Source organism: Nannobrachium achirus, assembly GCF_963921795.1.
Source record: "Nannobrachium achirus genome assembly, chromosome: 19".
Taxonomy (NCBI): domain Eukaryota; kingdom Metazoa; phylum Chordata; class Actinopteri; order Myctophiformes; family Myctophidae; genus Nannobrachium; species Nannobrachium achirus.
The window spans coordinates 26,143,370-26,157,005 of record NC_137826.1 but is presented as its reverse complement, the minus strand read 5'-3'; the positions used below and the strand labels follow the sequence as shown (position 1 = coordinate 26,157,005).

Sequence of the window (13,636 nt, the reverse complement as noted above, 5' to 3'; positions counted from 1 at the left end):
CAACGACATAAACCAGGAACTAAGATGTGCCGTGAATTACTTGGCCAGCAGAGGGCGTAGTGAGGCAAACGTTGACCATGCTGTAGACTAGAGCTGCTTCCTTCCTTCTGCTGAGCCTGTCAAAGCTACAAAGACAGTTTATTACCCACATTTTCTGGAAATTGACACAATTGTACAATTCTGGCCTCTCTCTCTCTCTCTCACACACACACACACACACACACACACACACACACACACACACACACACACACACACACACAGTTAGCCAAGTGGTTCATTCTCAAAGTAGGGTCAGGGGACACCCAGGGGTCCTTGTGGGTGTTCAAGCAAATTGAGTAAAAATGTGTTATTAATTTTCACATTCACAGTAGCAAAGAGATCTCTTCTCATGTTAAGGGTCCTTGGCACAAAACCTCTCCACAGCTTATGCTTATGTTAACTGTGTGCATAAGCTTTATTACAACCGTACTCAATTCATAAAGTAGGTTAATTATATCAGACTTGAACTTGTGTATTTTTACCATGGAAGTTACACAGTAAATTCCCAGTAACAAATGGTGCATTTGTATACTGAATTAAATGCACTCCAGGGTAAATGTTTACTGTGCAGCCTGAACTCAGGGAACACAATTTCTTAAACCAGCTTTCAAAAACTATTTCTCAGCATGACCCCTGTTGGGCTTACGATGGAAAATTCCATTTGTTTTCCAGATTTAATTTTCTACTCGTCTAATGTCGAATTCTTTTTTTATTTACCACCATTGAGTTATGCTCCCCAGTTGAATTTCAGCTTGCCATTATAATTTGAGATGGAGGCGGCTGGAGCATAACCACAGCAGTCTGAAGCAGTTCCAATTCCACTTCCACTAGTTTGCTTAATTTTTTTACATTCTTGAGAGGCTTCTTAGACCATTTTAAAAATGACAAACTTCAAACAAAAAAAGAATTAAAAATGTTTAATGATTCACATTTTCAGCTCCAGTTTGGTGTCTTGTTTACAAAAGAATTACAGATTTTTAGCACAAAAGCACAATTAAGACAGCACATTTTGGTGGATCTTTTACAGCTGTTACACTGTTAAATCAAAAAGGTGAAAAACATACAAAAGACAATGACAAAAGTGAGGCCTGGAATGTTCTCTTTTTTCCAACCAAGGTTTATCTCAAAAGGACAATGAAAACGGCACATGAATCTAATTGTCGATCAACAACGCTGTAGATACTCTATAAAACACTTAGCTATGATTTCAGGGAACAAGTGAGTGATTAAGGCCAACTACACATTCTCCTACTTAGGCAATGTTTTCATACGTTTTCATGTAAGTCTCAACCATGGAGTCCAGGTCATGGCTAGCATCACAGTTTACATTTAAAAGAGAAAGACCCTTTGATCTGTACATTTCGGGAGTGTTCTCCACGTATAGTTTGAAGCGCCTGTAAGCCACATCGTGGCTGCTTTCAAGACTGAAGATTGGTAGGGTGCCGACCACCCTAAGGACTGCAAGCATGTTAGGGAAGAACTTAATGTCGGCCAGCTGCAGTGTTTCACTGAGAGTGGAAGTCAGGGTGTCCTCCTTGCCCTTTTGCCCCCATTTAACACACCAGCAGTTCAGCTCGGTGGGGAGAGTTGCTGCATTAGGGATGTCATTTTCATAAACTTTTATATCTGTTTCGCACTCAGACTTCAAAGACTTTCTCTGCCCCACAATAGCAGGGATGAGCAAAAGACACCTCAGAGCCTTTAAGTGATTCTCACAGAAGAGTTCCTTTAATTCTCTAACAACATGGTTCACCACAACAATGGAAAGGTATTCCTTGTAGTAGCTCTGAGGCTGGATCACAGTACCAGTTTGTGACCGATGATTTCTCAAGAATGACCTAGGAACCTTGACAGGGATCTCCATTGCAGTTGCTAGGTTAACGGCTTCATCATACCAGAATTCATGATACACATCGATGTTGTCAGACACCTCTGCCAATGACTGCAGTACAGCTGGCAAACTGTTTCCTGCACAAAATACATCCGTTGCTTTGCTTTGCAATTTTTTCCCAAAGGCCTGTGTAAGTGACATTATGTTTTTCAGCACAATCAAGGCCATGACAAACTCAAAATCAGCTAGCGCCTTTGAGATCTCCAAGGCATCATGTGTGACTTGGTCACTCCATCTCATGTCTTCGTTATCATGCACACTATCCACACAGAGGAGTATCGACTCTATAATGTCGACTGCCACGTCAAAGGCGTCATGCCTTGTAGTCCAGCTAGTGCGACAGATCTCTTTAAGTTCATTAGCTTTCTCTGCCTTGTCCTGGTAGAAAATCGCGATGGCATGCTCCAACTCTAATTGTAGGGAAGGGGAGTGACTGAAAAATGTCTCTAATTTCTTAAAGGTCGACAAGACAAGCTGGACTGCTGGTGAAGCCATGCCACTGGCCAACGTGGTATTCAATGAACAAGTGGATCTTGGTGTAAGTATTGCCTTCGGGTATTTTTCAATCAGTTTGGCAGTAAATGCTTTCATTTTGCCAAAATGTCTGCCAGAGTAGGAATGAGCCTGACCTCTGCAGTGTTCCATATTCAACCCCCATTTGTCAGATATATCAGACAACAGTCTCTCTGCCAGAGTGTCTCCATCTCCCTCAAAGGGTAGGAATCCAACAAACCTTTCCTGCCGGCAATTACCTTGGTCCACATAACGCAGAAACACAGACAGGTGCCATTCACCTGAGATCTTCACCAAATCATCGGTTACCAATGAGAAAAATACATTTTTACTGACTTCCGCCATGATGTCTTCACGAATTCTTTTCTCACACACTTCGATCAATTGGTTCAGCTGCGTTGGGGGGCAGCATTCTTTGTTTAAAGGGTCTGCATTAGACATCTTTTGTAGGGCTTCGTCCCCACCATTAATGCGGTATTCTAGCAATGCCTGAAAATTGCTTGAAACAAGGTTCTCCTGTGCTGGTCTTTCAGCAGGGCCCTTTAAAGGAATATTTTGCTCTCCCAACAGTACAATAGCTTCAAATAAAGACCTGATACACTCTTTATAGACCTCCTCCTCTGTAGGTTTCTGAGGCAGAGGTGGAGGCGGAGGCGGAGCATCTTCTTTCTTTGTCACTTTTCGAGCCCTTGTGTTCACTGTGAGGAAAAAAGAAATCATTGCAATGATGAAATTAGTGCCTAACTTGAAACAGCAGTGAAAGTATCAATTCAAAATCGGATAATAAAAGTGTATGCATTTCATAATGGGGGTATTAACAATAACTCCTTTGCATTAGGCTGGGCAATGTATTGATATTATATCAATATCGTAATAAGAGACTAGACAGCGTCTGGGATTTGGGATATGGAAATATCGTGTTGTCCTTTCCTGCATTTAAGCCCTATTCTCAACATTCTTGAAAATTATAGTTGATAAAGGAAACAACTCATTTATTTATTGTTAAAAAGTATTGTGATATTTGATTTTGTCCATATCACCCAGCCCTACTTTGAATGTAAATGTTCTTTTTAAATACAGATCTAAAACCTACAACCTGCCAAACATCAGAGTTGACTTGTGAATACATTCACAGCACTGGTGATAACATTATTAGTAGTTTACACTAGAATTTACTACTTACTTTTCGTTACTTTATTATCCTTCTCATCTTCAGTCTAGCAAAAAAGGAGAAAACATTTGAATACATGTATTATGCCACTAAATGCATTTAGAAAGAAAATAAATTACTTCATGGTGCACATGCTTGTTTTCTCCTACCGTCTCTTTACTCTGCTTCTGTTGTTGTGGTTGGCTTCCCACATCAAAGATGGTTGGTATGGCATCATCCTTCAGCATGATATTGGGAGGATCCTGACAACATAAACCAATAAACTCATAAGACTCCAAAATATCACATCACATTCCTATATAAGCTTACTTTCTTTTCTATCAGTAAGTCCACTGTCCAGCAGGTATTCCTCTTTTTTGATGGTATTCCAACTCTTGAGTTGTTTATAAATGTTCCATTGGTCAATTTGTTTGTCTGATATGGTACTTTACAAAATGTTTCAGACATAATGCGTCCCATAGCCCTTGGTGTATCATAGAAATATATTCTGTGACCTCGATGACATCAGAATCTTGCACATTCCTCACTTATACTTGGAATGTATGTGAACACATTGTGTGCAATAACCTGCCTGTAGAATAGATTTGAATCTCCATTCAGCCAATGAAAGCTAAACAATAAGGCTTGTGAGTCTGCTGGTGATGCAGACATGGGTTCGTGATCTGCGGCATTCGCTGGTGGTTAGCAAAGCCATTCCGCAAAAATAACATTCATTTGCACCCCTCAAGACTATTTCTGTTGCTATGGCTCAGTAGTTGAAAACAGACATCAGTAGACTTAACTTAAACTTGCACTAGGTAAATATATAAAATATATTATAAGCTTCATTATATTCTGACAGCTAATAACATGCTCTGGAAATAAATACATTTTCTGTGACTCTTCCAGGGCCATATAAAGTATCTGTCATTGACTAATCTGTCATCAGACGAATCCGTGGTCCTCGTGACTTGCGTCAGTGCAACCACAACTAGAACTGTACTCTGTCGAGGTGCCAACTTGCACCATACAATGCTCAACTAGGCCATGACTGACACAATATGTCCATATATGGGCATTCCCAGATATGGGCTTAATATTGATGACATCAGGGATCTCCATATATGGGCAAAAAAGGGAGTGTATGATGTCAGATGTCACAGACGTCAAAGGTCTATGATGTTAGACATGGACGGAATTCATTTGCAACATCATTGTGATGTCAGAACAGGTCAGCTTATATCCTTGTGAGCTGGAATTAGGTGTCATGCACTGTGTGACGCATGCACAGGATCTGGAGGTTTTTATAGTAAATGTGACCTTTGACCTACGGTCGCAATCAATCAAGGCAAAGAATAGGCCTATCTTAAAAATAAAAAAGAAACCGCAATGGCTAACAAGCCATTGACACACCCCACCCCAGCACCAGCGGTCCACAGATATATTGACTACAGGGAAGTGGTCCATGGTGAAAAACTATTCAGAGACCCCAAGTCTAGCTCTATAACGCATTACTTACATTATTCTCAACTGAAGATGTTTCAAAGTGCTTTGCACAAAGCCTGTAGAATCTGTGTAAGTCATCAGGTGATTTGTCCTCCAGATCCTTGCGATGGCATTTTTCAGCCCACTTCCGGCATCTAATTAAGAGAAACAAAATTAAATTTGGAAGGTGATTAAGGCCATATTGAATTTGATTCATTTCCAGATAATAACATTAATTGACCAAAAATAATGTAACATAATACACACAACATGCAGTTTGTCCCTGTGTAGTTTTAAATTGTACATTGAATAAGAGCTGGGAGCACCCAACGCATCATTAAAGACTTTGCACTCTTTAAATCAGATATCCCTTCAGCAAAATTCGTAACTTCATTCATAACATCCCAATTTTCATAGATGCCACAGGAAATCTATTCTAGATGAGATTCTGGAGATGAAACCAAAGAAGAACCCTTGCCTTGATGTAGTATTCTAAGAATCTAAGAGGATGACATACAAATACATAATTCCCACATTTGTGCCCAATACAGGGTCATACAGTCCACAATGCCATGCTGTATTGATGAGGAACAGGCAAAAGTTGATCAAAATAACAATTCGTCTACATTCTCGTGTGTAGACTTCTTATAAACGTATTGTAAATTAAATGCAGATGCTTAAACATCATTTAACTCTCGCAAGTGTAAAATGAAACAATGGTTTAATTAATTTCACACTCAAGAGTTAAATATCTACATTCTACAAGGGGGGTCTATTTGGTTACCAACTCTCCGTCATTTAGCTGGGGACCACCTGGAATCACCTCAGGGACCACTGTTGGTCCCCGGGCCCGGACCACTGGTTGAGAACCTCTGCTGTGAAGGGTATGGCTACGCGAGACCAACTATAGCCACTGAAATGCCCTAGTGAAATAAAACTACGGTAACTTTGTTCTGGACTCCTGAGGGTCCCGGGGACCACACTTTGAGAATCACTGCTTTAAAAGTAACGTCCTGTGATGGACTTTGAGCTAGTTTAGTCCCCTCCGATTCATTCATATTAAGTAGCACGCACACGCAGTAGGCTCCACAGGACAAGCATGGCAGTGTTCCTTTATCCATTTCTGAGATTGTACACATGTAACCAAATGGTGGATAAATGTGTGCACACTCACAGAGTTAAATGAACAACCCTCAGGATTTGGTGGGAACATGATGCTAACTAGCTAATATGCTATAGCAGCATTATTACCTTTCAGCTTCCTTTGGAAACCTGAAGAGAGGCTGGTCGCTGGATTTACCGCTGGTGCAGTTAAGCACCGCGCAGTGATTCTGCATCTTTCACCACTCAAAAAGACTAAAGGTGTCTTGTAAAGTTGGCTGCTAATGTAACAAAACTATCTATCTCCACACAGTGCACTCCACACACAACATCAACAAAGCAGCATGCAAAAAAGAGAACGCGCGCGCGCGCTGCTGTGTCCCCTCCCTTCCCTGTTCCCACAATCCTCTGCGAAGAACACTAATTTTTCAGACATGAAACGACATGAACCATGAACATGCCCGGGCAAAAGTTGTGGCCAACTCATTATAAAAGTAACCTAATACACAAAATACATAACACAACAGGTTCATCTCTTGATCTCTGGCGTTAATGATGTTCACAGATGTGGTTGTTTGTTTATTCAATAATGTATACATAACACAATACAATACATTGTGACAGTGACAGCCAACTATTACTATTGTTATTATTTATGAAATCCATGTTTGTTCAACCTGCTAGGGGGGGGGGGGGGATTATGGCAAAAAAAAACAAAAAAAACAGCCAACTGGTATTAGATAGAGAACCATTGTAAAACGAAATGAGTAGCATATCCCTTTTATCCCTGGGTAGAATATACTTTTCCCCATCAGATTGTAAATACCATCATTTATCTATTTCACTGCAGGTTATCATCCCTAACCCTTAAATTCAACAATTCTTTTCAATGGACTACATGTGTACTTGTTTTATTTGATGGCCTTCTGCCCTGGCATTTGGACTTTGTGCCCTCAAAAAATTGACAACACAAAGGCCAAGTGCAAGTGGCCTTGACCCTAAAGTGATGAAATTCCAGGCCTGGTATGCCTATAATACAATAGATGAATGGACGGACGCGGACAGACAGACAGACAGACAGACAGACAGACAGACAGACAGACAGACAGACTAACAGACAGACAGACAGACAGACAGATCTTGTATGAACTGAGAAAAAAGGACCCCAATTTAAACAAGCCCAAAAGCTTTCTTGTGGTCTTTATCCTTTTAGTTGACCTTGCATCAGTGAACTGTACCTTTTCCTATGCAAACTTCTAATAATAAAGTATTCATTCAATCAATCAATCAAAACAGACAGGCAGCCAGAAAGCCTGGCTATGCAAGGTTAAGCAGACAGACAGACAGACAGACAGACAGACAGACAGACAGACAGACAGACAGAAATATAGAGTACAGGATAACCAATGCCATATACTGGATTAAAGCCTCTTTATTTTTCATAAAAGTGTTATTTTGCGCACACTGTGTTGAGAAGGCTCTCTGAGCCGGTTTTCGACTGGCATGGCTCCACATAAGTAAGCTACAAGAATGTCAGTGCCTGCCACACGACACACTGTTGTGTACTCACTGTAATGCATGTGCCTTTGTCCTGAAGAGTGGTAGACCACTATTAATTTGTGTCTCTCTTCTTTCTTTGAGTTTACCATCTATCAATATCAATGTGTGTTTAGAGACATAACAACACTACTAACTGTCATGCTTTGGGCGTGTTGCCTTGGAGCACCAGTAGTGCAGGAATTCTGTTTAGGTTTAAATCACAGATACTGGTTGGTTTGCGTTTCAAACATTCAAAAGGAACATAGGAGGGTTTTTTCAGGACAGAAACTCCGCCTACACGTACTTCACGTCCGGTGAAAACAAATCCTATTGGTTGGATTTGGTTTCGAGCGACCGCGACCTGACCAATCCCAGCGCAGCGGCGCCAAAGTCAAAAAGCAAAGCAGTTTGTTTTTCACTAGAAGGGAAGGAACGCGAGGCAGACACAGATACACACAGTCACAAGCTTACAACTGGACTGGTAGACACTTCATCTTTGTCTTGCATCGGTTCGTCTTTCCAATTCCACACAACATCGATCAGAGTAAGTAACAAGACATTTCATTTGGACCGTGGATAGAACTGGGTCCGTTATGATCGCTTATTATTCTGGTTATTAACCAGAAATAACCATATTCGTTAACTATGGTATTGTAACTACAAGTGAGCCGTTAACTCGTTTGCATTTGGCTAAAGTTGCTAGCTAACATTTTGTGTTTTTTCCGTTGCCCCTCAGAGATCAACGTTTCATTCCTTAACTGGCCGAGAGGACGAAGAAAATGGATAACAACGTAATTTCAAGAAGACACTACAACAACAAAAGGGTAATTTAAGATTATTCAGGATTCGAGGGGTATTACATGCAATTTCAACATTCAGCACATGCGCTCATACAAGTATTACAATGTTGTGGTTGTGGCTATCCAACACAGATAAGATCTGAGGCTGAGCTTGTAGATTCTGCCTTTTCACTACCTCTAAACATTTTTGAAAATATCTCTACATTCGAAGGAAAAACAAATAAATTGCGATACAGCAATGCACTTTTGAATACTTTTTAAGCATATACTTAATACTATAAGGGGTTAGGGGTATTTTAAAACTTAAACACTTCTGCATTCATTTTCACATATTCTTGACTTACTGTATGTGTGCACCTGCAGCCCAGATTTTTAAAGTGGCTTGATTCAATATTTAGATATTTGATATTAATTTGATCAGACAGACACACCCCTTGAAGTGGAATAGGCGTACAGTAGGCATGTCTAACTTAAAGACTGTCTGGGGTGCACACACAAGTCAGAGTAGATGTTATAATAGCCCCATATAGAACCTCACCCTCTGCTGTAGAACTGTTGTGAGCTGGTATAATGACCCCAGGAGTGTTCTAGTAACTAAAGTTTTCTAATAATTGTAATGAGGAGTAAAAGTACTGAAAATTGGAAATACTCCATTAAAGTAAAAGTATCTCAAATTGTACTTGCAGTAAGTAGAGTACTTGAGAAAATGTACTAGTTACTTTACACCACAGTTGTCCACCACTGAATACAGCAAAAATCAAGCCGTTGCAGTGGTCTGCTATTCAGAAATAACAGACAGCTGAATTTCATGTTTGGCCAATTAGAATTGAGCATTAACCAAGCTGTGTAATAATTCACAATAATGGTTAAAGTAGAACATTTAAATAACCTTTTTATAGGTGTGCTAAAAAGCAGCACCAATAAGACATGGGTGTAGTGAATGACTGTAGACAGGTATAGTTAGCATAATAAATGTGTTATGAGATTAAGAACAGAATATTATGTATTTGTCTGTTCGTCTCGATTCATCGCTTGTTTAATGTTTGCTTTGCCTTTATTCTCTCTCTCTTTAGGGAAACAAAGAAAATGCTCAGCCTGCAGACAGTAGCAAGACCTCTAAAACACATGTTTCCAAAACGGTGTCTACCACTTTGGCCCAACTGTGCCAGAAGAGCAATGAAAAGGAGGCAACCGTGGCTACAGATGGTACTTCCCAAAAAGTAAAGCCCAAACAGGTGATTACGAAGAAGTCATCTGGAGAGGCTGTGGAAAGACCCATGACTGTGCAGAAGGCTGATGTCAAACCCAAGTCCACACTGAGTCAAGCTTTCCTCACCGAGCAGGCTGTGAGACATAGAAAACTAGTTGCAGAGGTTCCAAAGCCACCAGGTGCTGTGCCACCAACAAAATCGGCTCCTGGCATGTATAAAGGCAGAGTTGTCCAGTCTAAAATCGGAGCCATTTGGAAGTCAAGTCTTTCAGTAGGAGAGGAGGGTCAAAAGCCAACTGCAAAACCATCAGCACCCAAAGTAGAAAGCCAAAAAGGTGGAAAGTTGATGACAATGAGGTCTAAATCTGTTGCTGACTTGCCTCGACGTGGCATACAGAGTCTTCAGTCCCAAAGGTCAAAATCGGTGTGCAATGGACCTCCTCCAGTATCCAAGCGCACAGTCACTGGCCGCCCTACTACAGGCCTTCGCTCTGCCGTCCCCCCTAGCAGGTCCATTCCGGCAACTGTGGCTAGCTCCAGGAATGCTGCCGTGTTACCCAAGGCAAAGGGGACTCAGAACAGCAAGCCCAACAACTTACCTGTTGGTACGGAGAAGAAGGTCAGCAAGCCTTCTGCTACCAGTACTATCAGCCAATTCAAAGGTTCTATGGAGACCGCTGAGGAGAGGAGGTTTGCAGTCTTTGAGTTTTTCTTCACATGTTTTTATTGGCATTGTTTCATTGCCACTCACTCGAGGGGTTGTAGTTTTGATCATGTTTTATATGTTCCTCCACCAGGGCAAAACTGGCAGAGTGGCTGGCATCCAAGGGGAAGACTCTGAAGAGGCCAGCAATGGCAACAGTAGCTTCCACCAAAACCAAAACGATCGTTAAACCAATCTGTCAGCTTAAATCTCAGGTTGATACCAAGATGGAGCCTTGTGTCGAGTCTCAGCCTCTGTTACCATCTGATCCTGAACCTGCTGCTGCTCAGCCTGAAGATGACCAGAAACTTGAACAGCCAGCAGCACATGACGCCTCAACCCCACAGATCATGAATACCACTCTGGACCTGTTAGACAACTCTGACGAAGACCTCCCTGTTGACCCAGAGCCCAGAATGAGTGACGTAAGCAAAATAAAATGTCCCTTTCAGTCAATATCAAAATTAGATTATTTGTCGAAAGACCCACTCCAACAAAAATCGAGTTTTTGGTGGAGTGGGTCTTTTAGACAACAAATCTTAAATAGTTCAGATGTTTTTGGTCTTTAAACAAGCTCCTAATAAGCTTTCCTTGTCATTTCTTTTACAACAGATTGTGATAAACTTGTGTGATGCCTTAGCAGCCCTGGAGACGCCCTCTTCATATGAGGATGGTACGTTTAGTGCACACTACACAGTACACACTAACACAACAGTACAGCATTGTATTGGGGTGCCAAATATTCAAACAAGGTTTAAATGCTGAAATAATCTTTTAAATAATTTCCACCTCTGAAATTGTATGGAGGTAAATCATGCTTAGTTCTGTTGCCATACACACATTAGTGACCTCATCTCATCCATATAACAATATACTGCAAAAGGAAAACATATTTGCTTAGCCACAATCGGTACATACCATTTTTAAACACAACCAAAGACTTGAACTTCAAGACTTAGTTGGTCAACAGGTTAGTCCTGTTTTATGGTGGATACTGTTTAAATGTTAGTTGCAATATAAGTAGACGTGTTTTTGTTTTAACTTGCATGTCACATTGCTTCTCATTCCAAAGGACCCCAGCTGACAAATGATGCCTCTTGTGAGGTTGGAATGGAGGAGAGTGTGGCAAAATATGAATGTCATGATGAGAAGAATGAACTAGAGGATGTCGAAGTGAAGACTAAAGATGAAGAGAAGGAAGTTGATAGTGAGGAAGACGAGAGTGATGATTATGAAGATGGCGATGAGGGCTCTGTGAAGACTACACCAAAGAAGGATGAGGACGCTTCCGTAGTGAAATACAGTGTGAGCACCACCCCATACCTGCAAAGGTGTGTATTGTTTATGGCTATGATAACAATACATCTAATGTACTTGTTTGAACTAAGATGATTCACAAAAAACAGTGTGATAAAAGAAATGTCATTTTGACCAGGATCAGTCCTACTCAACCAATGCAAACTGCCTCCTTTTTAGAGTTAAAAACACCATCGAAGGTGAGGCAAGTGCATCTGGGTCCCGGCGAAAGAGCAACATTAAAGATGTCATGTTCCTAACGCCAGTGAGGCGTTCCAGCCGCATCCACCGCCAGGCATCTCGCCTGCCTGGAATGCTGGCCGACCACGACCCCTGTGTGTCGTCGCTGGCGGAGCTGGGGGGTTTAGGTGATAATGACCCCACCGCATACATCTACAGAAGAAACCCCGCCCTTCTGGAAGATCTGCACAACCAGCCGAAAGATTGGTAGACCAGTTGTTACGTTATTCACACTGGAGCTAATGTTCACTTTATGTGGGTTCTGCTTTTAGAATTCTACGTATGTATATTGTTCTAATACATTTGTAAAAAAAAAAAAAATGTTTAAAATGGGTGATGCTTCAGTGCAATCAAAAACAGGACTGCTTTTATAATTTCTTAAAAGGACAGCCTTTTCGACTAACATTTTCTGTGTGCAATGTGTATTATATATGTTTGAACGATACATTCATTGTTTATTAATACGTTATGTATTAACTTGGTATGTTGAGGTAATTTGAAAATGGCACGACTGCTTCTACTGAACTGTGTAATTTGTAATATACAACAGTTAATAAACTTGTTATAACCTCATTTTTGAATGTTTCTTGATATTGTTTTGTTATAGGGTTTATACTTGTCAATCTAGAAAACAACTTTAGTGTGTGAATTGGTTAAACATGTGTACAAATAATGTTAAGACCCGATATTACATTTTGTGGTAGTTACTTGCAATCTAAAACTACTGCTGGTGTTTACACTGGCATACAATCAGTTTCACTGAAAATATATTTTGAACTGAGAATCAAGGAACCCCCTGAAGTCTGTTTTTACAGCACCAGGTTGAAGTTGTGGACAGTATGTTAGTCAATACGTATTCTATGTCAAAGCCCTTTTAAAGCTATGGTCAGCATTTCCCAACAGAGGTGCCCAAAATCACAGGATAGAGGCCATGTCTGTTAACTTTCATCCACCATCAGTCTAATTCGTTTTTTCAGACCTGTTAACCCTATATACTTCTCAGTTCTCATATGATGTACTATTTATTTTCTATTTGGTGTACGAGAAGTATAGGGCATATAACTGGGAACTCATATGCGAAAAGGGGGGGCTCAATCTGTTTTTAAGAGATTAATGTATGACAAACAAGTGTGCACACATGTGGGGGGTCTCAGCTTGTGTCAGATATAATGAGGGGAGGCTCCAAGGAAAAAAGGTTGGGAGTGGTTCCCAACCGTGATGTGTTATAAAGTGAACACTTATTTTCTGATAGTAATCTCTGCTATAGTGTTTGTTCAATAACCGGGTCTTGCATTTCTTTAATAAAAATAAAATACATTTTCATGCGGGTTGCCAATTTCAGTACCCACTTATCAGATTCAATTTGTATTCCATTTCAAATTGTCTGCCCACTTCTGTCATTTCCAATTTCATTTGTTTATGTAGAACCTATGAGGTTTCTCTCCTGATTTATTGGCATCCTGACCTGAAATTGCAATTTCTGTTTAAGAACTGGGGAGACACAGTGACCCTGACACTTTATAACAATGATTACGAGAGCAATTTAAGAGTTCTCAGGTTGATATTAAATTATAACTAGACTAGAAAGATGCAATTGGAAATTGCAAGTGTGGTTGCCTTAAATGAAACTATATAACGTATCTCTTAGCAAAATGCAAGGAATCGA

The 13,636-nt window shown here is 40.5% G+C and overlaps 2 protein-coding genes across 2 annotated transcripts; one reads left to right on the top strand and one right to left on the bottom strand.

The window, feature by feature from the left end:
* Positions 1-1,294: 1,294 nt before the first annotated feature.
* Positions 1,295-6,472, bottom strand: thap12a (THAP domain containing 12a; the record flags this gene model as incomplete). Its single annotated transcript, XM_080749354.1, has 5 exons — positions 6,333-6,472; positions 5,116-5,236; positions 3,767-3,859; positions 3,630-3,663; positions 1,295-3,144 (listed from the first exon to the last, which is right to left on the bottom strand). Exons 1-5 carry the CDS (start codon positions 6,416-6,418, stop codon positions 1,295-1,297), a joined length of 2,184 nt encoding a protein of 727 aa, XP_080605480.1. The 5' UTR covers positions 6,419-6,472.
* A 1,678-nt stretch (positions 6,473-8,150) lies between these two features.
* On the top strand, positions 8,151-12,445 carry LOC308303907 (cytoskeleton-associated protein 2). Its single transcript, XM_080748426.1, has 7 exons — positions 8,151-8,265; positions 8,458-8,545; positions 9,595-10,421; positions 10,529-10,859; positions 11,047-11,107; positions 11,507-11,765; positions 11,911-12,445. The coding sequence occupies exons 2-7, from the start codon at positions 8,501-8,503 to the stop codon at positions 12,179-12,181; spliced, it is 1,794 nt and encodes a 597-aa protein (XP_080604552.1). The 5' UTR covers positions 8,151-8,265; positions 8,458-8,500; the 3' UTR covers positions 12,182-12,445.
* The last annotated feature ends 1,191 nt before the right edge of the window (positions 12,446-13,636 follow it).